The sequence below is a fragment of the Phycodurus eques genome, chromosome 8 (genome assembly GCF_024500275.1).
Source record: "Phycodurus eques isolate BA_2022a chromosome 8, UOR_Pequ_1.1, whole genome shotgun sequence".
Taxonomy (NCBI): Eukaryota; Metazoa; Chordata; class Actinopteri; order Syngnathiformes; family Syngnathidae; genus Phycodurus; species Phycodurus eques.
In genome coordinates this window covers 12,355,798-12,382,819 of record NC_084532.1, presented here as the reverse complement: position 1 = coordinate 12,382,819, position 27,022 = coordinate 12,355,798, and the positions used below count along the sequence as shown (strand labels likewise).

Sequence of the window (27,022 nt, the reverse complement as noted above, 5' to 3'; positions counted from 1 at the left end):
TCTACTATGCAACGCAAAAGCACTTTATCAACACCCAGAAACGCCGCCAGCTTCTCTGAGCCCGAGCTCATCTAAGATGGGCTGATGAAAAGAGGCAAAAGTGTTCTGTGGTCCGACGAGTCCAAATTTCAAATTGTTTTTGGAAATTGTGGACGTCGTGTCCTCTGGGCCAAAGAGGAAAAGAACCATCCGGACTGTTATGGACGCAAAGTTCAAAAGCCAGCATCTGTGATGGTATGGGGCTGTGTTAGTGCCAATGACATGGGTAACCTACACATCTGTGAAGGCACCATTAATGCTGAAAGGTACATACAGGTTTTGAGAAACATATGCTGCCATCCAAGCAATGTCTTTTTCATGGACACCCATGCTTATTTCAGCAAGACAATGCCAAACCACATTCTGCACGTGTTACAACAGGGTGGCTTCGTAGTAAAAGAGTGTGGGTACTAGACTGGCCTGCCTCCCATTGAAAATGTGTGGCGCATTATGAAGAGTAAAATACGACAACCGAGACGCCGGACTGTTGAACAGCTGAAGCTGTACATCAAGCAAGAATGGGAAATAATTCCACCTCCGAAGCGTCAACAATTAGTGTCCTCAGTTCCCAAACGTTTATTGAATGTTGTGAAAAGAAAAGGTGATGTAACACAGTGGTAAAGATGACCCCGTCCCAGCTTTTTTGGAACGTGTTGCAGCCATAAAATTCTAAGTTAATGATTATTTGCTCAAAACAATACAATTTATCAGTTTGAACATTAAATATATTGTCTTTGTAGTGTATTCAATTAAATATAGGTTGAACATGATTTGCAAATCATTGTATTCGGTTTTTATTGATGTTTAACACAACGTCCCAACTTCATTGGAATTGGGGTTGTACTTGCATTCATTCACATTCAACTCCCCTACTACACAAAACATTCTTACAATACACTCAGTACCTATTTATGCAGTTAAATGAGAGAAGTCCATCCCTCGAAAATGAGAATTCCAAAAAATATATATATTTTTTTGGGAGTGAGGGTTGCGGGGAGGATTACTCGGTTACTCGATGGAACAGTCAGTAGGATAATAGATTCTAAAAGAAATTCAATAGAGACAGCCCCACATGTAACCTGTCTTTAGAAGCTAAATGCCAGTTGATAAATGGCCAGGAGTTGACCAGCACTAACACATTTTGTCAATCAGATATGTATTACCTGTATTCTTGCTGGTTCCTGGTTAGGCCTTTGCTGTGCTCTGAGTGGAGAGCGGAAGGGGTAACATGGAGATCATCCAGGCCACTATCAGATAAAGTCACAGCAGTATGCAAAATTGTGACTAGTATAGTCAAGCTTCATGGTGACAGCAATTTAAGTATTTACTGTCGTGTTAAAATAATGTTTATTATTTAACAAAGATTCAGATTCCATTTTTATACCATTTGCTTAAACACAATGCGGTTAAAAAAAATTAAAAACATTAAAAATCTCAAACTATTTGGGCGACTGCACACAAAAAAAACAGTAGAAAAACAAAGCTTACGTTAAAACTTCAAAGTTCTGCACTCTGTCATTCCAATAATATTTTGTGCTGTGGAGGGTAAAATAACGAATCTGAAAGACACAAAAGGGCGGAGAAAATTAGATTTGCAGCACGTGTAACATAATTTGAAAATATATTATTTTAAAATTGCTTAACACATGAGTAAATGTCAGTGGTTTTGGATGGGTAATTTTATATCAATTATGTCATCAGGTTCCAACCATGACTGATCATAATTGCACTGGTTATAGACAAAAATGCAAGGCACCAGATGGAAAGACATTGAGGCAAGCACAACAGATGGGGTGCTTATGCAAGCTATAATTGGAGACTAAACTTGAGAAAACATAATAGATAAGGAGAAAATCCATGGTTGAACATGTCACTAAAGATCTGGTTTGATTTACGTTTTAAATCCAGATAAATCTTTAGAATGAAAGTAGGTTATTAAAATGGACTCAGTATGACTGAATTTACTCCAAATAGAATGGATGCAAAGTTTTAAACATTGGGAAAGGGGACCTGTTATTTTGGGGGTGCTCTTAAGAAAGAAGGAGAGGAAAAGTTTTCAAGAGATGAAAGACCAATATGGTTTAACAAATCAGGATCAATACAGACATTTGCATTTAAGGCATTATTTAGAGCAAACAAAGGTGGTGACCTTAGAGGGGAGGGGGCTGGAAATTATTAAGATGTTCCTTTCAGGGTATGAGTGTAGACTGGGGAAACAGCTACTTTCTACATTGTGTAAGGGAGTGGAAGATTAAAAGGGTAATGACACTGTACATAAAAGATACAGTCCCCTCAAGAATTGGAACGGCAAAGTCGATTCCTTTGTATTTATTGTTCAGAATTCCAGCTTTTATTTAATCGTGTTTACATCTAGATGTGTTAAACAACTCAAGACAGAGCACCTTTTGTTTGAACCCACCCACTTTTCCAGTGAGCAATACTATTGGAACAGACGATTAAATTAACTTAAAGTGAACAACATTTAATATTTGGTGGCATAACCCTTATTTGCAATAATTGCATCCCCTCTCCACCATAAACTCCTCTGTCACACCTGCAGCAGACCTCACCGCTTTTCTGCTGCACTCATTCATGTCCTGTACTATTCTAACATACTTCTCTGCCACTCCAGACTTTCGTATGCAATATCACAGTTCCTCTCTGGGTACTTTGTCATTGGCTTGCTCTTGATCTACAAAGACACAATGTAGCTCCTTATACTCTGTATCATGCATCTGTGGTACTCTTTCCAGGCATGAAACCATACTGTTGCTTGCAAATACTCACTTCTGTCCTAAGTCTAGCCTCCACTACTGTTTCCCATAACAGCATTGTGTGGCTCATCAACTTTATTCCACTATAGTTCTGCATATAACCCTTGTTCTTAAAAATGGGCACCAGTACACGTTTGCTCAATTCCTCAAGCATCTTCTCACCCGCTAGAATTCTGGTGAACAAGCTGGTCAAAGACTCCACAGCCACCTCTCCTAGATGCTTCCATACCTCCACAGGTATGTCATCAAGACCAAGTGCCTTTCGATTTTTCATCCTCTTTAGTGCCTTTCTAACTTCCCCCTTATCATTGCTACTTCCTGGTCCACCACACTTGCCTTCTCTACTCTTCCTTCTCTCATTTGCCTCAATTATCAAATCCTCAAATTATTCTTTCCATCTATCCAGCACGCTGCTGGCACCAGCCAACACATTTCCCTCACTATCCTGAATCATCCTAACCTGCTGCACATCCTTCCCATCTCTATCCCTCTGTCTGGCCAACCAGTAGAGATCTCAATTTCAAATTTCGGCCTCATCACTCGATCTGATACTCTTTTCACCTCCAAGACATTCTTAGCTAACCTTTAAAATAAGCCCTACTCCATTTCTCTTCCCATCTACACCATGGTAAATTAATTTGAACCCTACCCTGAAACTGCTAGCCTTACTGGCTTTCAACCTGCTCTCCCGGACACACAAAATATCAACCTTTCTCCTAATCATCATGTCAACCAAATCCAGAGCTTTCCCTGTCATAGGCCTCACATTCAGTGCTAGGCTCTGTGCTTTCCTCTTCACTTTTCTGCCTAAGAACCCACTTTCCACTTCTCCTTCATCTTCTATTATAAATGCAGTGTACCAAGAAGACGGGTTTTCCCTACCCTTGTAGGCTGGTAGTCGACATATCTTCTGATGAGCTCCCGAGCTGTGATCCCATCGGAAGACGGGAGTGTGTCGCCATTGGCCATAGATGGGACGGAAGAGGAGAAGGGACAAGAAGGGAAGGTCGGGGAAGAAGGGGAGGTGGTTTGGGTCTCCAGGTTGTGGAAGGGGTTGCTTCCTGGGGCTAGAATCACTTGAACCTTAGCCAGGAACCAGCGCCGGAACTCATCCTAGTCAAAAGTACAACTTTACTTGACAGAAAGAGCGCATAGATACATGGTGGTTGGATTTAGTTTTGCCACTAGTGCAATACTGTTAGCAAAGGAAATTGAGCAAAGTACATACAAGTTTGTAAAAGTATAAAATACCTCCTATCTCCTATCCAGATCTGCACCAAATATAATTATTTCTTTCTCAGGCACAACCATTGTCTTCTCTAAAGTTTCCTGGAAGGTGGTGGTTACGTAATTTTTACATAATGCTGTACATGGATTATTACAATACCGCTTTTATCTGATAAATTTACAATTACATTTTTTTTCCAATGTGATGTTATCAATCCTCCTTTGTATGCCTCCATTCAGGCAACAAATGATGCCTTGAGAATGACTACAGCTGTAAATTATCAAGTAAATGAGTACAGCTGTAAATTATAAAATTATTTCTTTAATAAATCACAGTGTACCATATTATCAAAATCAAGTAGTAGCATCCAGTATGTACTTACACACTTGCACAATGTCAAATTTATGCAAATGGAACCACACTGGATAGTTGATGTCATTAATCACTGACAAGACCCTTTCCAAAAAATGTGAATATCATGGAAAGGTTTATTTCCCCCTCCCTGAGTCGTCACCTAATCGTGGTGGAGGGGTTTGTGTGTCCCAATGATCCTAGGAGCTAAGTTGTCTGGGGCTTTAAGCCCCTGCCAGGGTCAACCATGACAAACAGGTCCTAGGTGAGGGACCAGACAAAGCACGGCTCAAAGACCCCTTATGATGACGACAAACGAACACTTGGCACCAGGACACCCTAAGTCGCAGTTCGATGATCGACTTTGTGGTCGTGTCATCGGACTAGCGGCCGCATATCTTGGACACTCAGGTGAAGAAAGGTGCGGAGCTGTCAACTGATCACCACCTGGTGGTGAGTTGGCTCCGATGGTGGGGGAAGATGCCGGTCCGACGTGGCAGCCCCAAACGTATTGTGAGGGTCTGCTGTGAACGTCTGGCAGAATCCCCTGTCAGAAGGAGTTTCAACTCCCACCTCCGACAGAACTTTGCTCATGTTCCGGGGGGAGGCGGGGGACATCGAGTCCGAGTGGACCATGTTCCGCACCTCCATTGCTGAGGCGGCCGAACGGAGCTGTGGCCGTAAGGTGGTCGGTGCCTGTCGTGGCGGCAATCCCCGAACGATGGATACCGTCAGGCTGAAGGAGGAGTCCTATCGGGTTTTTTTGGCTGGTGTGACTCCTGAGGCAGCTGATGGGTACCGGCTGGCCAAGCGGAATGCAGCTTTGGTGGTCGCTGAAGCAAAAATTCGGGTATGGGAGGAGTTTGGTGAGGCCATGGATAAAGATTTACGGACGGCTTCGAGGAAATTTTGGTCCACCATCCGGGTTCTCCTATCTCTGGATTTGGGGAGCTTTTTAACCACCTCGGTGGCAAGGCCCCAGGGGTGGATGAGATTCGCCCGGAGTTCCTAAAGCCTCTGGATGTTGTGGGGCTGTCCTGGTTGACACGCCTCTGCAACATCGCGTGGACATCGGGGACAGTGCCTCTGGATTGGCAGACTGGGGTGGTGGTCCCCCTTTTTAAGAAGGGGGACCGGAGGGTGTGTTCCAACTACAGGGGGATCACACTGCTCAGCCTCCCTGGTAAGGTCTATTCAGGGATGCTGGAGAGGAGGGTCCGTCGGGAAGTCTAATCTCAGATTCAGGAGGAGCAGAGTGGTTTTCGTCCTGGCCGTGGAACAGTGGAGCAGCTCTACACCCTCGGCAGGGTCCTCGAGGGTGCATGGGAGTTTGCTCAACCAGTCTACATGTGTTTTGTGGACTTGGAGAAGGCGTTCGACCATGTCCCTTGGGGGGTCTTGTGGGGGGTGCTTCGTGAGTATGGGGTACCGAACCCCCTGATACGGGCTGTTCGTTCCCTGTACGACCGGAGTCAGAGTTTGGTCCGCAGATCCAGCAGTAGGTCGGACTCGTTCCAGGTGAGGGTTGGACTCCGCCAAGGCTGCCCTTTGTCACCGATTTTGTTCATAACCTTTATGGACAGAATTTCAAGGCGCAGCCGAGGCGTAGAGGGGGTCCGGTTTGGTAGCTTCAGTATTGCATCTCTGCTTTTTGCAGACGATGTGGTTCTGTTGGCTTCATCAAGCCGTGAACTCCAACTCTCACTGGATCAGTTCTCAGCAGAGTGTGAAGCGGCTGGGATGAGAATCAGCACCTCCAAATCTGAGACCATGGTCCTCAGTCAGAAAAAGATGGCGTGCCCTCTCCAGGTCGGGGATGAGATCCTGCCCCAAGTGCAGGAGTTCAAGTATCTTGGGGTCTTGTTCACGAGTGAGGGAAGAATGGAACGGGAGATCGACAGGCGGATCAGTGCAGCGTCTGCAGTGATCCGGACTTTGTATCGGTCCGTTGTGGTAAAGAAGGAGCTAAGCTGAAAGGCGAAGCTCTCAATTTACCGGTCGATCTACGTTCCTACCCTCACCGATGGTCACGAGCTGTGGGTCGTGACCGAAAGAACAAGATCCCGGATCAAGCGGCCGAAATGAGTTTCCTCCGCTGGGCGTCCGGGCTCTCCCTTAGAGATAGGGTGAGAAGCTCGGTCATCCGGGAGGATCTCAGAGTAGAGTCGCTGCTCCTCCACATCGAGAGGAGCCAGATGAGGTGGCTGGGGCATCTGATTCGGATGCCTCCCGGACGCCTCCCTGGTGGGGTGTTCGAGAGGCGTGTCCCACCGGGAGGAGACCCCGTGGACGACCCAGGACACGCTGGAGGGACTATGTCTTTCGGCTGGCCTGGGAACGCCTCGGGATCCCCCCCGGAAGAGCTGGATGAAGTGGCTGGGGAGAGGAAAGTCTGGGTGTCCCTGCTAAAGCTACTGACCCCGCGACCCGACCTCGGATAAGCAGTAGAAAATGGATGGATGGTTTATTTCCCTAATTCCATTCAAAAAGTTAAACTTTCGTAGGTAATGGATTCAGGGCCTACAATTTCAACCAGTTCAGGTATTTATTTGTTTATTTTTACATAATTTGGGCTTCCAGTTCATAAAACCCACAAAATCAGGAATTCAAAAAATGTAATACTGTGAAGACTGTGATCACCATTGTCAGTTTTTGTAGGGGGGAGGAAAAAATCAATAAAATAAAAATAAAATAAAAAAAATTTTTAAAAAAGAAATTAGGGTCACATTAAAATCAATCAAAATATGGTACTTTCAAAACGAGATGTTGATCTTCAACACTGGGAATCCCTTTGTTTTAATCACTGCCTCGATGCGCCGTGGCATTGCCTGGGAGTTATGGAAGGCCAGATATCCTTGATGCTTGCTGTCAATTCTTTGTTTTTGTGTCTGGTGCCCCTCATTTTCCTCTTGATAATACCGCTTAGATTCTAAATAGGGTTTAGATCCAACAAGTTGGGTGACCAGTCAAGCACTGTGATGGCATGGGCATAAAATCAGGTTTTGGTGCTTCTGGCGGTATGGGCAGGGGCCAGGTCCTGCTGTAAGATGAAATCTACATCTCCATACAGATCCGCAGCAGAAGGAATCATGAAGTCCTCTTAAAAATTCTGGCAGACTATCTCTGCTAGATTATTGAATCTTCTTTGTTTGATAATCCACTGAAGTCCACGGTCATCTCTTTTTCTGGTGTGTCTTCTCCTGCCACATTTTGTCCTTTCACAAGACTTTCCATTGAGATGCTTGGAGACAGCACTCTGTGAACAGCCAGCCTCCTTAGCTATGAACTTTTGTGGCTTACCCATCCTATGGAGGGTATCAATCATAGTCTTCTGGCCATTTGTCAAGTCTGCAGTCTTCCCCATATTTAACCCAACTGAGACAATTGAACCAAACAGAAGCAATTTAATGAGACCTGGGGAAACCTGTGCAGGTGCTTTGAGTTTAGTAGCTTAGTGTGCGACAGTTTGAAACATTCATGGCCTGCAAAATTTGGGCTGATTTCTTCAGTGTTCTAATTTTTTGAATTCATGATTTTGTGGGGTTTTTGAGCTGGAAGCCCAAATTATGTAAAAATAAACAAACAAATACTTGAAATGGTTTAAATTGTGGGCCCTGAATCTATCATCTATGAAATTTTAACTTTTTGAATGGAATTATGGAAACAAAACCTTTCAATGATATTCTATTTTTTTGGAAAGAGTATTACATACTTATTCCTGTCTGTATGTTAGTTACATATTAGTAAAATAAATGTTAATAGCCTCACAATGCTTTCTCAACAATGACTACAAACCGTTGATTGCAGCAACACCACTTCGGCATCACAGGCCATGGTAGGGACGCAGGTGGCCTTGACGCACCACTCTGGTTTCCAGTAGAGCAGCAGGAGTAGGAAGCCCCCTGTACACAGCACCCCAAGACCCACCAGTGCCAGTCGCAAGCGGCACAAACGGTAGCCTTGCAACTCCTTTAAAATGGAAGTAGAAAAGGGGGCACGATGTGAAAACTCAGAAGACAAGAATTTGTATATTTGAGGTTGACGCAGTAATTCAGGATGCTCACCATCTCTTCTTCTTCCCCCTTGTTGAGGACCTTTAGTTCTTCCTTCTCCATGATGCAAAGCTCCCTCCTTAGTCACTGCAGTGACAAAAAGATACAAAAATATGGCTTCTGCATTCAGTGTAATAGTCTGCAAGACTATAAACATTACATATGAAGCATTACATATGAAGCATTACAACTAAAGCATTTTTTTAGCTAAATCATGGGAAAAAACAAATGACAATTTATTGAAACACAGATTACAAGGAATACAATACTTGTACAGTACAGTACAGTACAAAAGATCAGTTGTGTTGAGAGCTGATAATTCAGAGCGTCTCTGAACGCATCGCTTCTCCGTGCCTGTGGGCAAGTCGAGTGAGAGTTTGTTGACGGTGTACGTCTCACGGTAACAGTGTTTCGTTACGTTATCGATAAATGTGAGATAAATAGACTGACGTCTCGCTGTTTATCATTGGAAGACGTTACAATACTTTATGTCAAGCCCTACAATGCCGCCCAAACAAGGTACCTGCTGGCTGGCAGTTAGCGGCGGAGCAAGATGCTAGCAATAGCAGCTATCTCGCAGTAAAGATGGAACGTCTCGACCAGTTGAATAAAAGGCAGACCGGCACAAGGTTTATGGCTGTCTGTAGCCATTATGGCATAAATGAATCTTCGGTCCGCTTCATAGAGAAGGGTGAAAATAATATCTGGGTGACAGCCGCAATGCTCTTGCCGCAGTAAAATTGGCATCAACTTTAATGGTGAGTACCTTCATTTTAAATATTGTTATTATATATGTTTAAGAGTGTAAAAAGTGTTTTAAGGGTAAAGGAAATATTTATGAGTTCAGTAGAGGTTAATAAGAGTAATGGAAATATTAATAAGTGTGGGACTGGAGAGATTCATACAATTTAAAAATCTGTAAAAGAAAAAAAAAAAAACTGATTTATGCATCGCGGAATTGACTTATTGCGGGGGTGGTCCGGAACCTAACCCCCGCGATAATTGAGGGATCACTGTTCAACAAAAACAAAGGAATTGACCTTGCCGTTCCACAACCTTTGGAGGGGACTATATATGAGAGAGAGTGACAGAGAGACATACAGTGCCGTGAAAATGTATTGGCCCAAGTGAACTTAAAGTGCTGTTTTTAAATGGTGATTTCAATTATTCAGGAATAAAAACTATCCAAAGTTACCTGGCCCTGTGTGAAAAAGTAATGACCCCCCCCATGAATTAATTGTGGCAAATCACAACTTTTGGTTAATTTTCACTGATCACACCCAAGCCCAATTACCTCCAGACCTGTTCAATCAAGAAATCACTTAAACATAACCTGTCGGACAAAATCAAGTCAGACAAGAGATCTAAAAATCTGCAACAAAATGACACGATCCAAACAAATTCAAGAACAGTCAAGAAATAAAGTAATTGACATCTATCGATCTGGAAAGGGTTCCAAATCCATTTCTAACGCTTTAGGATTCCAGTGAACTATAGGGAGAGCCTTTAAGCTCAAATGGAGAAATTAAGGTCAGTGTTTATGACAACAATTAGAGAGAGACTGGGAAGGTTTGTGTCTTGTTACATCTGGCGTAAATGGAGCAAAGCATTTCAGAAAAAGAATATCCTAACAAAAATCAAACATGGCGCTGGTCATGTGATGTTCTTAGGCTGCTTCACTCCTTCAGGACCTGGAAAACTTTCTATGATTGACGCAACCATGATTTCTGAAAATCCTGAAGGAGAATGCTCAGTTTGTGACCACAAGCTGAAGCGCACTTGTGTTTTGCAGCTGGATAACGATCCAAAATAGACTAGCAGGTCAACTTCTGAATGGCTTAAAAAAACAAAATGAAGGTTTTGGAGTGTCCTAGTCAAAGTTCAGACTGTCCGATTGAAATGCAGTGGCATGACATTAAAAAGGCAGTTCATGCTCGAAAACCCTCCATTTTTGCTGAATTAAAACAATTCTGCATATATATTTTGTATTTATTAACAGTACTGTAATCCCTTTGTGTCTGTTTAAAAGCTGATTCCTCCGGGTGGTGCAGCTCATCAGCGCCCCCAGAAAACATCCAAAAACTTTTTGAAGAGCGATGTATGCTTGTACCTTGAGAGCCTAGGACGGACTTCCCCAGGTGGTCTCTTGCTGTTAGCTTGCTCTTAACACACCAACCTGGAACCCTAGAGGAACAGAAAAGGTCACAATAACTTCACCTTAACACATCACGAAGAAAATAAAGTATATGAAAATGCTTTTCACCTTTCAATGGGCACCAATTATACACTCAGAAATAAACACCACAAAAGTATCATTGGTCATCACAGGATTAAGTTACTTTGGTAACTTTGTGGACATGCACTTATTTATAAGGTCAAATAGAGACATTTTAATCACACCTGATTGTCCATAATGGTCTGCGGTAGCTTAGCTGGTCAATGCTTCAGGAAGAGGACAACACTGCAGTGTGTAAGGCTTTCATTGTCATTGACAAAACCTGGCCAGTTAATTCAAACCGTAGAATATTAATATAAAGGACGCCACCACCACAAGTGATAACTGTACAGCAGAGGGCAAGCTGGCAGCTAGATAGACAATTGCTAACACAAAACGTGAACATAGCATAATACAGCTTTACTTCGTGCTCCTTGTCAAACATCACAAGCAGAAATTCAAGATACCATTTACCGAAGATCCAAATCAAAGTCCTTAAAAAGCTAAGAGTCCTTTGAACCCAATGGCAAAAACAGGAAGTAGAAACTTCACTTTTAAAAAACAGCACTTCTGAACAGTCATCCACATGGCTACAACAAGTGACCATCTCTGACTACAGTGTCGTGAAAAATAATTGGCCCCCTTCTCAAATTCTTCTATTTTTACATAGTGTCACCACTTAAATGTTTTAAGAACATCAAACAAATGTAAATATCAGGCAAATATAACCCAAGTGAACTCGTGTGATGGTCTTGATCTGCTTTGCTCCTTCAAGACCTGGACAACTTGCTATAATTGATGGAACCATGAATTCTCCATTGCGGTTTTAGAGGAATATAACATCAGCCGTCAGTTTTCTACCAAGCATGCTGATTATGCTAATAGCCAATTAACGCAGGAACTGATGGCTACAGCTCAGCAGTTAAAATCAAGCTTGCAGGGTCAGCAAAAAACCTTTATCTGAAAAACTGCCATCCAAGATGCAGCCACAAAAGACCCTGAAACAGTGCCACTGGAGCTGCAGATGGAAATGATTGATCGCCAATGTGATACAGTTTTATGCTTCATTAAGCGCAGACAAATTTCCAAAAATCCAGAAGATGGCACAGAGGAGGATGGTGGTGTTTGGCTCAACATAAGTGTGTGAACAGACCTTTAGTGTGATAAACACCAACAAACATCCTACAGATCCCAGATGAGTGATGAACACCTCAGATGTGTTCTGAGAATTGCCACAACAAAACTAAGATCAGACTTTGATGCACTGGCAAAAAAAAGGGGACCAACAAAACAATACTGTTCCCCTTAAAAGTAAATCTAAGTAATAACACTACAATGCCTTTTGTCTGTTTATTATTTATATGTAAGCATCTGGTCCTGGCTTGGCCCGCCTGTCAAATTTTAAACGTCAATGTGGCCCCTGAGCCAAATGGTTTGTCCACCCCTGAGCTAGACACTAGCCAAAAAATTTTTAATATTCATTTCCTCTGAGCTATAATACTCATTGTATTCATACTGTTACAAAAAGGTCTGTGCTTTTCTGACAATAAAACAGACTTTTACAATGTATTGAATGAATAAATAAATAAATAACAACAATTCAACCATCCATCCATTTTCTGAGCCGTTTCTCCTCACTAGGGTCGCGGGCATGCTGGAGCCTATCCAGCTATCATTAGGCAGGAGGCGGGGTAGACCCTGAACTGGTTGCCAGCCAATTGCAGGGCACATATAAACAAACAACCATTTGCACTCACATTCACACCTACGGGCAATTCAGAGTTGTCAATTAACCTCCCATGCATGTTTTTGGGATGTGGGAGGAAGCCGGAGTGCCCGGAGAAAACCCACACAGGCACATTAATATTATTATTATTATTGGGCCATATTAGCAAAGCTTTGCTCCCCTCAAGGGCCAATCATGTCATTATCACAACAGGTCTTACCAAAAAATCCATGACCACCTAGTCTTCCTATTCTGCCTAATGGACTAAACAAGTAGTCCCCTGCCACCCTTTTATCACATACTAACAATATTGTACCGTAATAATAATCGTATCTATTCGTAGCGAGGCTAGCCCTTGTTTGGGTCATCCAGCAAATAACCTTTTTCAATGTCTAAAAAGTTCAATCAGATTTCAGAAGAGTACTTTCCAAAATTAGGTCATGGTCTCAGCCCACCCAAATTAATTGACCTAAACTCACCCCTGCTGCAACTGATATGCTTTATTTGAATTTTTAAATATTTTGAAGGTTAAACTGGTGCATTTAGACAAAATTTCTCACCTTTAAAGTGAATAGAAGCAGCTCAGGTCCACAAACTGTCTGAAAAGGACATTGTCCAGTTCAGTGAAGCTGTTGTCAGGGGGCTAACATGTTGTAGCAGTCATGAAAAAGGAATACATTTTCTGTCGGTACTTAACACTTCTGTTTTCTTCAAAGACTACCTCAAATTGTTAACAGTATCAGTTAAGTAAACAAATGTTTCTTTGTACAAGTGCTCAGCATTACTCTGTGTATATTTTACACATAATGGCCTCTACCTTTCTGCACTGTTCTTAAGCAGAGATACGAAAAGGAAAGGGAGAACAATGAGCCATGACCTAATGACAAAGTCCATAATTCATGGAAGCATTTGGAGGAAAATGCATTTTGTTATCATCATGCTGTGCACTCAATATGCTTTCTTTATCACTTCCCCTCCTATTCTTGGGCCATAATAGCACAGCTTTCCTCCCCTCAAGGGCCAATCATGTCATTATCACGACAGCCCTTACCAAAAATCCATGACCACCTATTCTTTCTCTTCTGCCTAATGGACTAAACAAGTCGTCCACTGCCACCCTTGAGCATTTATCGCATACTAACAATATTGTGCCAGAACAGGTAATTTAGGAGTCAGCTAATGAAATATATGATCCATCTACACAGATCATTTAACACTTGAAACTATGTGAATCCCAGGATGCATATCTCTGGAAACAATAAGTCCAAGCCATGGAACAATGAGTTCCCGCAACTTATCATCACAGAGTATAGCTACAGTAATCCTCCACTATATGACGGTTGTTGTTTCGCAGTCCCGCTATATTCCAGATTTTTATTTGTTCAATTTGTACCGTATTTTTGTGTTATCCATTGCTCTTGCTCTCACTCCATATGTTTCAGCCTGCCACAATACCAAATGTTTTAGGACAATATATTTTCCCAAAAACTATCACGATAAACGATAGTATCGTTGTTGTTTTGTTTGCTACTGATTTAATGATTAGGCTTTACACAATCAGGATTTATGGGGCCGCTCACCGATCAGCGAGTTTTAAAAAAACTAACCGATCACAAGATGGAGGAATGTGTCTACTGAAATGACCTGTTCATTTACTGTATATACTTGTGTACTTACTTCCTGAAAAAAATTATATTTACAATAAATGATGCATCTTTGCTCTTCTATTTATGCCAGTGAGGCATAGTGACAGACAGAACAAATGAATGGTCTTCTATGAGATGGCAGGAAGTTAATACAGTAATTCATGTATCCACCTTTGGTGACATTTTTGTTTCTTGGTGTGCTGTGAGATTTTTCAATTGTAAAATATGTTCCTTGCCTCCATAAAGGTTGGAAATCACTGCTCTAGTCAGATCGTGTATTCTAATCAGTCAGTTCAAACCAAAATTACATGACAGAAATAATGGGTGCTAACTTACTGTAATTAAATGACTTTATTATTAATTAAATTACTTCATCCACACGAAAACTTTAGAGCATGATTCGACAGAACGGCGGCATGTTTACGTCCAACTGTTCGTGCTACCGCTAGCTTGCTAGGGTACATAACATTTTATTACTTGCTTGTGAGCCGTATCGTATTAAAAGTACGTGAACATACCTGACGCAAGCCTTAAACGAACGTCCTCTCCTGTCCTAAGCACCGGTGACCACCAACACACGTTTTTTCCCCATTTTGTCCTTATAATACCGTCGGCTCGCTCCACTTTTCTTGTTGTCGCCACGGTAACGAGAGTGTATCCGGTCGCATTTGAGTTGACAAGATAAAGCCCTCCCGCGACCCTAACCAGGATAAACGGTGTTGAAAATGGATGGATGGAAGATAAAGCCCAATGATCGTAAAAAACGTTATGCGGAATACAAGATTTTATTGCAGTAGTCTGACAGTGCAATCGTGAAAGAGCAAATTTGACTTGTAGTCTGATCGGGTATTACGTGTTGCCTGTCTCCGACGTGTTGCCTGTCCCACACTGCCGAAAGCGCTGATTGGCCAAAGACGAGATCGGTTTATCGCCGATTGATTGCTATTCCTTACATTTCCCGGATGTCTGTCACAGCCAATTTGAAATTGAATTTGTCAAACTGAATATGAAATGATCAAACTGAATGTGAAAATATAGAAATAGAATTTGCATTGCGGATAAATTCTTATATTCACTTTCAAGTTTATTGGACTTCAGTTTCAAATTAATAAATTCAATTTCAAATTATACTATTCAGATTCAGCTATTAGAAAACTGAAGTTGGTTGTTTACATTCAATCTCAGCTTGCAGCCATCACAAGTGATCTCATACCTACCCTCTTACTGGTCTTTGGTCAGTGAGTGGAGACTTCAATCATGTTTCTCTCTCTCGTCTACTAACAGCTTTACACAACATGTCGACTTTGCACTAAGAGGGAATAAAACTTGACCTTCTGTATGCCAAATGCCAATGTGACAGGAGGTCTTCTTGTATACATGACAAAAGAATATATTTACTTTAGGGCTTTGACTAATCTTTTTAGAATCGATTACCCTATCGATATTTCATCATGTCACCCCTACCCCCCCCCCACTAAGATGCATTTTATTCTCATTTACGAGGGCTGGACTTCTATCTTTAAACTGCATATGGTGTGTCTGTATGGTATAAACTCTGTACAGAATTTGAGACAACAAACTCAGCCTTTACTCAACGGTTAGCATTCGCAATTAGCATAAGCGCTAGCGATTACCATTAAAAAAAGAAAACGCTAAGTACCATTCAGTTCACACAAAAATCAGGTTATATTTACAATACACATCTAAATCACTTAAAGACGCTCCTCTGTCATTTTTGGCCCAACAGTGCGTCCGTCTGCAATGTCTGTGTAGTAAACATGAACACTGGCCAAATAGTTCCAGGCAGTGCAAATTCGTTCCGGGTGGTGTAAATATGCTTTTATAATATTGTTTATTGCCTTGAGGTAGAACTTTTGGGGTTGACCGATTTCTGTGGTCAACTTGGCCGACCGAATGAGCTGATTTTTTTTTTCCCCCCCACAGGCCCAATTTACTTATTATTATTATCACAAAAGAGTACTTTGTTTACCGCTGTGGTTGTTTTTACCGTGCTCTACAACAAAAGTTGAGTTGATATCATCGATTACCCAAGTTATTGCACGCTTTAGTGCAGTACAGTGAATAAGTATTTGCCCCCTTCCCAAATTATAATTTTTTTTTGTATAGTTTCCCCACTTTGGTGTTTAAGATCATCCAAAAAAATATAAATATCAGACAAAGATGACCCAGCTAAACATAAAATGCAGTTTTTAAATGGTGGTGAGTGCGAATGGTTGTTTGTCTTCAAGTGCCCTGTGATCGGATCAGGGTGCGGCCCGCCTCTCACCCGAAATCAGCTGAGACAGGCGCCAGCACACCTGATCCAAATAGATTCTAGAACAGATGATGAATAAAGTAACTGAGGTATCAGTTTAGAAAGGGTTACAAAGCCATTTGTAAAGCTTTAGGACTCCAGCGAACCACGGCTCCCAAAGCCATTATCCACAAATGGAGAAAACATGGAACAGGTGTGAATCCTCCCAGGAGTGGCCGGCCTACATAAATTACCGCAAAAGCACAGCAACGACCCATCCAAGAGGTCACAAAGAAACCCAGGACAACATCTAAGGGCCGGTACACACAAAGACAGTCGGCTTGTATTTGTACCGATTGTGGCCCTTCCCGACCGACCAAGCACATCAAACGCCATTTTACGTGATTATCCTATAAGATTATCCTTAGGTCTGAGGTGTGTTAAGAGTAGATTTGTCATTGCTCTGGACTGTTGACTCCAAGTATTTAAAGGTCCCGTATTTTAGCAAATTAGAGTGACTCTCTAACATGGACTTAGTATAAAAGTGTTTATTTCTTTTTTTTTTTTTTTTAACACCTTGGTTTTGTCATATTGTGAGAGTGTCCAGAAAAGGCCCCTCTGACAGCTACTTCTGTTTGACCCAGTTTTGTGTCCGCTTTGTCCGTATTTGGCTAAGACCGTCCGCTTTCCTCTGATTGGTTGCCTCCGTGTAGAAGACTGCTTGTGAGAGCACGCAGTTTTTTATGTTGGCACAGAAGCGGAAAGGGAAGGCGGAGATATTTGCTAGTGACATAGATAAGCTCGAGAAATTATTTCAGGCCTCTCGCCAGAAAAACCTCTGGAACTCAGGAATGTGTAGACGACTTCATGTTACACGTTTACTGAGGCACCATGGAGACAATATTACAACCCCAATTCCAATGAAGTTGGGTTAAACAAATAAAAACAGAATACAATGATTTGCAAATCATGTTCAACCTATACTTAATTGAATACACTACAAAGACAAGATATTTAATGTTCAAACTTATCAATTTTATTGTTTTGAGCAAATAATCATTAACTTGGATTTTTATGGCTGCAACACGTTCCAAAAAAGCTGGGACAGGTGGCAAAAAATACTGAGAAAGTTGAGGAATGCTCATCAAACACTTGTTTGTAACATCCCACCGGTGAACAGGTTAATTGGGAACAGGTGGGTGCCATGATTGGGTATAAAAGGAGCTTCCCTGAATTGCTCAGTCATTCACAATCAAAGATGGGGCGAGGTTCACCTCTTTGTGAACAAGTGCGTGAGAAAATAGTCAAACAGTTTAAGGACAATGTTCCTCAACGCACAATTACGAGGAATTTAGGGATTTCATCATCTACGGTCCATAATATCATTACAAATTTTCAGAGAATCTGGAGAAATCACTGCATGTAAGCGACAAGGCCGAAAACCAAAATTGAATGACCGTGACCTTCGATCCCTCAGGCAGAACTGCATCAAAAACCGACATCAATGTGTAAAAGATATCACCACAGGAACACTTCAGAAAACCAATGTCAGTAAATACAGTTCGGCGCTACATCCGTAAGTGTGACTTGAAACTCTACTATATGCAAAGCAAAAGCCATTTATCAACAACACTTAGAAACGCCGCCAGCTTCTCTGGGCCGAGCTCATCTACGATGGACTGATGAAAACTGGAAAAGTTTTCATCAGCAAAAAATTTGCAAATCATTGTATTCTGTTTTTATATATATGTTTAACACAACACCCCAACTTCATTGGAATTGGGGTTCTAAATCCCAAATACGAGAAAAAGTTGGTTTGGCAAAATAAGGCACCTTTAAAGTCCTCCATCCTTGCAATCTCTTCTCCCTGTAGCCTCACTTTTCCCCCTCCACCCCTCTCATTCATGCACATATATTTTGTTACTTCGGCTAACCTTCATTTTCCAGTGCATGCCTCCACCTTTCGAAATGTACCTCCACTTACTTCCTGCTTTCATTGCAGATCACAATGTCATCTGCGAACATCACGGTCCATGGGGATTACACTCTAACCTCATCTCTCAGCCTATCCATCACCGTTGCAAAAAGGAAAGGGCTCAGAGCTGATCCCCGATGCAGTCCCACCTTAAACTCCTCTGTCACACCTACAGCACACCTCATCACTGTTCTGCTGCCCTCATACATGTCTTGTACTATTCTAACATACTTCTCTGCCCCTTCAGACTTCTGCATGCAGTACCACAGTTGCTCTCTGGGTACTCTGTCATCAGCTTTCTCTACATCTACAAAGACACAATGTAGCACCTTCTGACCTTCTCTGTACTTCTTCATCAACAACCTCAAGGCAAATAATGCATCTGTGGTACTCACTGTAGTAGTCTTGCCACGCTGCACTATTTGCATATCCATTGTTGACCAATACTGGCCACTCATGCCAGAGTAGCATCTGCACCACTTGCACACTGATAGAGGAGTATCTGCAACATTTGCACAATCAACATTTTCCCAGATTATCGCACTACTCGCTTGAAGTCTCGGCGCCCTTTGCACAATGGTCATTGCACCGGACTATTGCAATACTAGTCTTTCGAACTGCTCGAAGTGCTAGAGGACTCTGCATCTTTTTGCACAATTGTCAAAATTTTGTTTTAAAAACGTAAAAATGTACCACCATTACCAGATAACTAGCAACCCTTTATTGGTCAGTGACTGTTTTTTGTCAATGTCTTTATGTCTCAAAAGTGTTCTCTGTCAATTGACTGTCTGTTGTCGTACTAGAGCGGCTCCAACTACCGGAGACAAAAGTCCTTGTGTGTTTTTTGGATATACTCGGCAAATAAAGATTATTCTGATTCTGAAACCATAATGTTGCTCACAAATACTTCTGTCCTGAGTGTCTCCTCCACTACCATTTCCCATAAGCTAATTGTGTGGCTTATTCCTCTATAGTTCCCACAGCTCTGCACATCACCCTGGATCTTAAAAGTGGACTTCTCCTCCATTCCTCATGCATCTTCTCACCCGCTAGAATTGTCTCTTATGGTATTTTTGATTGAAATTGACTGTACATTGAGTCTCTTAAATTTGTAAACAATAAGGTACAAAGATTTTTGACATATACTATAAAAGTTGAATGACGTAAATTGCAAAAAAAAAAAAAAATAAATAAATAAATTGAAAGCTATAATTGTCTCTGATGATAGTTAACACTGAATCTTACATTTGCTTAATGATAATAAATCCTTATCATCATAAAATGAATCCTGAATTTGCCATTGTTAAACAAACATCCAGTTGTCACGTTGAAAAAATTCCAAATACCAGGAAAAAATAAAAGGCACAAAACTATTGGCAGAATTTGTCACAAGCCTTAACAGACAAACAGAAGGGGCTTTTAACAAGGGGGAAACACTGCTTACATGTTAGCGAGCTAGCTGGCTAACGTTGGCGAAGACAGACCGTTGACCCACCATCCAAAACAGTTTGAAAACTAAACCAAAGAACCGTCCACCATGTAGTTACCTTAAATACTATCCTAAGTCTTCAACCAGTGTTTCACCAGCCTCACGCCGCTGCCCCGTCCCAAACGAGGTGCCCTCACTGGCTGTAGCTAGCTTTTAGCGTTTAGCAAAAGCCAAGTAGCGAATGCCACACATGTGTGACGCTGACAGCAGTAGCCAACGCCACATTCAGACTCACCCAGAACCACCTGGACACGCTGAAGATCACCTTCGAGTCATGCTGAGATAAGAGCAGATGTTATCTGGTGGGAAACGTCGTTAAATACGAGACGCGACTGTAACAGCGCAAAATATGTTGCGGACACAGTGCCAGTGCAGTGGCGGTGCTGTGTTGACAGCTCGGATCGCTCGGCTCCGCGAGACTCCACACTTTTGCGCGTCGTGAACTGGCCTGAACCGGCTGCGTGTCTGGCGCGACAGGACGTGACGTTTAGTACGTCACAGGGTAACCACGCTAGCGACATATGAAAATGTAGACGTATTGTTCCATCCGTTCATTTCAGTACAGCTTATCTTCACTCGGCTCGCGGGCGCGTTGGAGCCTTTCCCGGAGGCGGGGTACACCCTGAACTGGTCGCCAACCCATCACAGGGCACATATAAGCAAACAACCATTCGCACTCACATTCATACCTACAGACAATTTTGAGTCTTTAATTAACCTACCGTGCATGTATTTGGAATGTGGGAGGAGAAAACCCACGCGGGCACGGGGAGAACATGCAAACTCCACACAGGCAAGGCCGGATTGGAACCCGCAACCTCAAACGGTTTAACCAGTAGGCCATCGTGCCGCGCATATGTATATTCATTAAATAAAAAAAATATGAAAAGGTTTTATTACAGGTATTATTATTATTGCGGGACATTCCACAGGATAACATTCCCAAATTTTCACAATCAAATTCCCACATTTAAGAAATGTATATTATCCCCTCTTTCCATACTTCTTGACCAATTTGAACCATTCCAACTTGAAAATATCTTCCACATTACAAGAATTCTCAAAATTCCGCCACTCGCCCGAAGAAATTCCGCCTCTCGCCCGAAGATAGCTGGGATAGGCTCCAGCACGCAAGGGGTACAGATAATGGAGGGATGGATGAATAAATGAATAAAAAATATTACTGCTAGTTATGAACTGATTGACCTTTATTTTATGTTGTAGTTTCAGGTTTGCCAATTACTCACCTTTTTTTGTTTCTTTTTTTAAAAGCAAATGCAAAATTTGCAGAATAGACAAAAAAAAAATCCTGCGGGCTCAGACAATTTGGCGTCGACCATGCTCTTTGCAAGTAAGATGATCGCTGACGTACGGGCCAAGAAAAACACAAAGGGCCTTTCCAACGTGTTGCTTGATGTCCTAATCCATGCCCCTCATCCCTTCTCCAAACAAGATTCCATTTTCTTTTTATTTGGGACACCGTTTGTTTTCCTCTGACACCAGAGCTTGAGAGGGACAAGAGGAGGCCCAGAGATAGATATGCTAACTCAGCAGTTATAATGACATCAGCCTGCGTCAACCGAATACAAACGCATACAAAACTGGACCAAGCACATGAAACACAAAACAACTGCTTTAGCTCACCTCATTTATTAGTGTGTGACACGCATTCAAGGAAACTTAACAGGAAGGAATACAAATGTGGGTCATAAGCTTTATCTTGTCATTGTATTGTTCTACGACCAAACTTTAGGAAAAGGCTCATTTAAAAATGTCCTGGTGCATTGCTGGCATCATGACGTAAGGTTGTGGGGCAGGCATATTTTTACTCAAGCATTTATGTTAAGAAGAAACTGTACTTTTACTCCGTTACAAAAATCGACATGCCGCTTACTACTTTCATTCATCAATAATTGCGTGCGCCATCTATTTATAGACTTTCGTTTTTGACGTCCACATCCTGCACCAATCCACTGTGATTACCTTTGTGATGTTTGACGCAAGTTCACCAATCAAACGACACAAGAAAGTCACATGCCCGCACACAAAGTCTTCTAGTCGGCTTCGCGGGCCAATCAAAGTGAGTCGAGACACCCGTGGGCAACTCGTTTATATTATAGTCCAAGAAAAACAACAGCTTTAACAAGCAGCGTCGTTTTGTCACTGCCCAAACGGGGATATTTCAGCCCATATCTAACTTGACAAAACACGTTGCGGTAAGTTGTTATGGCTCTACATGTGGCAACATTAGCCCTATTTTATGATCACAAGTAACTGTAAAACATGCATCTTCTGTTGTACATTCTCTCTCTCTCACACACACACATTTTATCAGTTCTTTTCAGCTAACACTTCAGCCATTTTAGCAAATGTTTCTGTATGGCTCTATGCATGTGTTGTTGTTCTTTTTTCACTTAAAATCGAAATGGTGGCAGGTGTGCTTGGACTCCCATTGAACATTAGTTGGAATGTGATCTGTTACTTCTGAACACAACCACATCCCAGTTATGAGAGAGTGCATCCTTGTGCAACCAGATTTATTTGATTTAAAATGCATTTAACCAGGTCAAAGACGAGTTAAAACAGAACATCTCTTTTGCAATGGTGACCTGACCAAGAAGGCAGCAAGTTAAACGTCCAAGTCAATCACATTCAAGTTTATTTTCACCTTCCTTCTCAAAAATATACAAAGATCACTTCAGTTGTACAAATTCTCGGTAAGTAATATTTATCTTGGTCAAAATTCTTTTCTATCACAAAAACCGGGCATTTGGACAGGGGTGTGTGTACTTTTTATAACCACTACAGTCTTGTTCCTGTTTTTGTAATCTGCCTGGTGAGCCTACATTATTGTGCTGCGTGGAAACAATATAAGAACATTTCTTGGGGCTGAATCTGCCTAATTTGTTATTTTAAAAATATTAGTTTTATTTATGTTTTAGATTAAGTGATGTCTGAATTTGCACATTTATATTTTTAGTTATTTTCATTTTATTTGACGTTCATGCTCTGATTTAAAAATTAAATCAGAAGTTACTCAGAACTTGTAGTTTTTTCACTGAGTACTTTCTAACTCAATTAATTATTTGGAGGACTACTTTTTATTTTTGAGACATTCTAATGTAACTACTCTTACTTTAGTACAATATTTGGATACTCTATCCACCTCTGCCATCCCTTAGTAATTAAACAAATTACACTATGGCCTAAGAAATGATTTATTGCATATGTAGCACAAGAAAATGGTTCCTTTGATATTTATGAATTAAATTTCCCAATATAATTCAAACAAAGCAGAAGGCTAGGCGGCCATAACACCATGCAACAGTCAAAATTATTTTTGCACGTCACCTTTTAAGTGGTTATTGTCTGGGTGAGACCTTTTTTGTCAAATCACCCACTTGTCTTTAATTAAGGTGGAATCAATATTGTAACCAAGCAAATTAAATTGCATTCAGTCTTTAAATAATTCCTAAAATATTGTGTTGTATTGTATAACTTTAGACTACAGTACTTAATAAGATTAACCACAATTGTGCTATGAATTGAGGTGACGCTAGATGGTCTAAATAAAGGAGAGGGTCAAAACAAAGTACCGTCCGGGAGTGGTTAAATATCTGTTTAATCATAGCGCATATTTGTTTGTCATATACATTTTATCCTTGCCTTCTCTATCTTATGATGCAGTTGGATACTAAGTGCTCTTCACTGTACTGAATTACATCACGTTTACAGGGAGATTTTTTGTTGTTGTTGTTAGATCTGGAAGTTGCTTGCTTCAGAAACCAGCACAACTCATTCCTGTGTAGCGTATTTAGCTAGCTTTGCCTCACCCATGAAACAAATGGTCTCGTATCTCTAAATATTTGGAGATTTAATTGTACTGTGAAGTTATACTATGGTTATAACAAGCAACAACAGCGTAATAACTCAAGTGAAATAGAAGCCATTGAAACACGTATTAGAACTGTTTTGAATGGAAGGTTGACTGCTGACTAGTCAGGGGTAAAATGACTTTTCCAATCACCGACTTCTCCTGTCGAGGATAAAGCAGACGCTGTTAAATTATTTGGACAAATATGAAGTAAAATCCTGAAGCCTACGCGTTAAAATTGTGGCGTGGGGAACAATGGCCGAAATGACCGCTGATATGAATGTTTCCCCACCCCTGCTTGAGACAGCTTCAAGAAAATAGATTGTTATATTTTCAATGCTATTGTAAAATATGTTTTAAAACTTACTAGCTTTATTGTGTTTTATGGCTACAAAAAGGTTGAATGACCCGTTCTCATGAAGCTGGAGATGGAATTATCAAAAATCTCTTAGGATTGAAGGTGTAGTTGGTCATTGGATTCTCCTTCATCCTCTTGAAGGTGGTCAGGTTCCAAATGCGGCAGATATCATCAGAGGGACAAGTCCAGGTACCACTTATTTGAGTCACTTCACACCAAGGATTCTGGGTGGGGGGACAACATGAAAAATAAAAATTTAAAATAATTTGTGCACATAATTCATTTCTTATGTCAACGCTGGTAAGATGCTCACACATCTCCTGCCACCCAGAACCTGGGAAGCTCCAGGGACAGTTGTGGGGGGAGGGGAGCACAAATACTGACTTTGCTCCCACTTGACCCTCGCAATCAACAGACGCTAGACATCCATAAAACCCAGAAGACAACTGGATCTGCAGCCTTACAAACTCATCTAGAGCCCAAAAATCCCACTGACTACTCCTGTCAGAGTGGACCACCATCCCCTCAAACAAGAGCCTGGCTAAGGACCAGAATGCACAGTCACAGTGACAATGTGTTCTTCCTCGTCATAATGCCCTATCATAGCAGAACTATGGAAATACTGTAAAATAAGTAACTTTAGCACAATCTCACATTATTATTATTGGCGAGGCACAGAGAGTAAGTGTACACCCTGAAACCGGAGTGGATGTTGTTGTTGTGGTGCTGGGCAGTCCACATAACCCACATTGCCCATGCGAATGTGGTAGAATGTTTGGTGGTGGTCAGAGGGGTCGTAGGTGCAGAATGGCAGTTATCAGAAAAATAGTGATGATAAAAGCATTGGGAGAGGTAATACATCACAACCTCATTCATGTTTTCATAGAAGAGGTAAAGCATGTTCCTCTTTTCTCGTTTCGCCGGGTAACCTTTCACATGATTATACCACGAGCCATATGCCACTACAGAGATGACAATCGGCAATCACTCACTGAAATGTTTGAATAGTACTCATGACACTGGTACTCACACTCCATGCATGAATTTCTGGATGTAGCCATCCCAAGGTCCAGGCTTAGGGCTGGTCATAGTCATGTGACCCTAGCTCACCAGGGTGTCCTTAGCATTGCAGATCATCTTTAAAACACAGCATGTTAATAAATGAGGGTTGGTTCTGAGTTGTCATTCCTGCAGGCACATGGCCTCATCAACTTACTTTGCACTTGTTTTTCCCAAACCCAGCAGGAATCAGCTGAAATGGCAGATGTGACTTAATGACTCTTAGGAGATCAATTTCCTTCAGGAGATCAAGACCTGATGTTTGACAGCAAAGACCTGCACATCTTTGTAAGTGTCAATGGGTTCTACTCGGAACTGTGTCCTACATTCTGTACAATTGAACACTTGTACAATCTAATAAGATCCAATTGGGGCCTACACACCGGAGTGGCTGTATAGTTGAGTGGACATCTCGAGACAAGAAGCTCGGATCATTATTGGTATTAGTCTCCAGCTATCAACATCGCTATGAAGAAGCAGGTCTACTCTCTACTGTCCAAGTTGACCCTAATCACACAAATTTACAAGAACTCATTCCTTAAAGTCCCTTTAAAATGAAAATAAATGTTTTCTAAATTTGACACACTACAGAGAATATTGTTAACCCTGCCAAATTTGAATGATTAAAAATAAAAATAATTATCGACAACTATATAAAATGAGACTTCAAAATTGCAAACAAATAAAAATAAATTGCCTCGTCTCTCAAATGGTGTGGGTGTGTCCGCTAAATGCATTTAAACCGTGCCCTGCTCCTCTGTCAATTGTCACGATGACATGCGGGCACTCACTGCCGACAACAAGGGGCACTAAAGCAGCCACGACAGCCCAAAGCCCTGGTCCTCACGCTGGGTGTCAAATCAGACAACTCCCCGCGCTCCTAGACACACTCTTCTGCCAGTTTCTGCGATACGTGTATACACTCACAGCAAACAAGGCACTCTAAGAGCCTATTCATGCTTTCGACATCCACGTCTGCAGGATGTGCATTGATCAAAGCAGACCCGTGCGGTGGACCGCGTACAACCCATTTTTTGTGACCTCGCGGACTGGATGTATAAAAGCGCACCAATCAAACGTGCAGAACAACGGATTACAAAAATAACAATGGATCCCTGCTTCACCTCGTGCTTGTGTGAGGAGATCCCCGGTATCCCCTTTTTTTTTTTTAATAATTAAAGTTCAAAGAAATATAAAAATAGCCAGATGGCTCAAAACTTCTGGCAAACTAACCAAAACAATATAAACAGAGCAGCTCTGTTTACTGAACCTGCAGTGTCGTATGAATGGAACCGTGTGCAAATACAAAAGCTGTGTGCAGACGCTACCTCACTTGCCCCGACCCACCAACTCTAATCAACTCTTAACCCATGCCCATACTGCCCATGACACTAACCCGAAACCAGCAATACCCTTAAACAACTCATTCTCTACTAGCTATTTTCAGAGCAGGGAAGCCCAAACTGGGAGCCATTTTAGAGCATTTTGACTGATCTTTCAAGACCCACAGAATATTGTGTAGATAGAACACAATATTCTGTGGGTCTTGAAAAAGTGAACTCACCTTTCACCAGAAAATGTTTCTACCTTTTTGTGTTCTTTATTAATCTGCAGTAGAATATGGGTTAGTTTTACTGAAAACACCCATTTCCAATCAACAGAGAATATTTGCTTTTTGTGAAAAGAAACAGCAAGTGATTTGACGATATATTATTTGCTTTATTGCCACCTCAAACATCTTTTATAAAACAACACTGAGAAAGGGCTTTTGATGGCAAATATGTGGCATGCGCGACACTGACTTACTGCATGGTCCATGTTCAACGTTGGCTCCTTTTTTACATGGTGCTCGTCATCTTGTCATTCACTCCATGAACTCCCTTGTCTTTTCTCACGATCGTGATATAGGCAAATGCCGGTATCAGATTCTGAAAGTATGATAACCGTGAGCAAAAATATTGCAGTTTCACAGTATTGCAATT

At 41.6% G+C, this 27,022-nt stretch overlaps 1 protein-coding gene and 1 long non-coding RNA gene across 5 annotated transcripts in view; both read right to left on the bottom strand.

Annotated features, from left to right (window-relative positions):
- Positions 1-20,297, bottom strand: part of atp13a3 (ATPase 13A3) — a 68,772-nt gene extending 48,475 nt beyond the window's left edge. For 2 of the 4 annotated variants that reach the window (XM_061682986.1, XM_061682987.1), the window contains exons 1-7: positions 19,985-20,296; positions 10,555-10,628; positions 8,457-8,531; positions 8,188-8,361; positions 3,696-3,926; positions 1,528-1,598; positions 1,203-1,286 (exon numbers count right to left, since the gene is read on the bottom strand). In XM_061682986.1, the coding sequence (XP_061538970.1) occupies positions 1,203-1,286; positions 1,528-1,598; positions 3,696-3,926; positions 8,188-8,361; positions 8,457-8,507 (611 nt within the window). In that variant the 5' untranslated portion in view covers positions 8,508-8,531; positions 10,555-10,628; positions 19,985-20,296. Of the gene's footprint in view, positions 1-1,202; positions 1,287-1,527; positions 1,599-3,695; positions 3,927-8,187; positions 8,362-8,456; positions 8,532-10,554; positions 10,629-10,844; positions 10,946-19,984 lie in introns of those variants that run through there. The other 2 variants (XM_061682984.1, XM_061682985.1) reach the window with 2 other exon arrangements.
- A 3,139-nt stretch (positions 20,298-23,436) lies between these two features.
- LOC133406367 (uncharacterized) lies at positions 23,437-27,018 on the bottom strand. Its single transcript, XR_009769049.1, has 3 exons — positions 26,847-27,018; positions 25,012-25,118; positions 23,437-24,205 (listed from the first exon to the last, which is right to left on the bottom strand). It is a non-coding gene; the product is annotated as an uncharacterized LOC133406367 (long non-coding RNA).
- Positions 27,019-27,022: the final 4 nt, after the last annotated feature.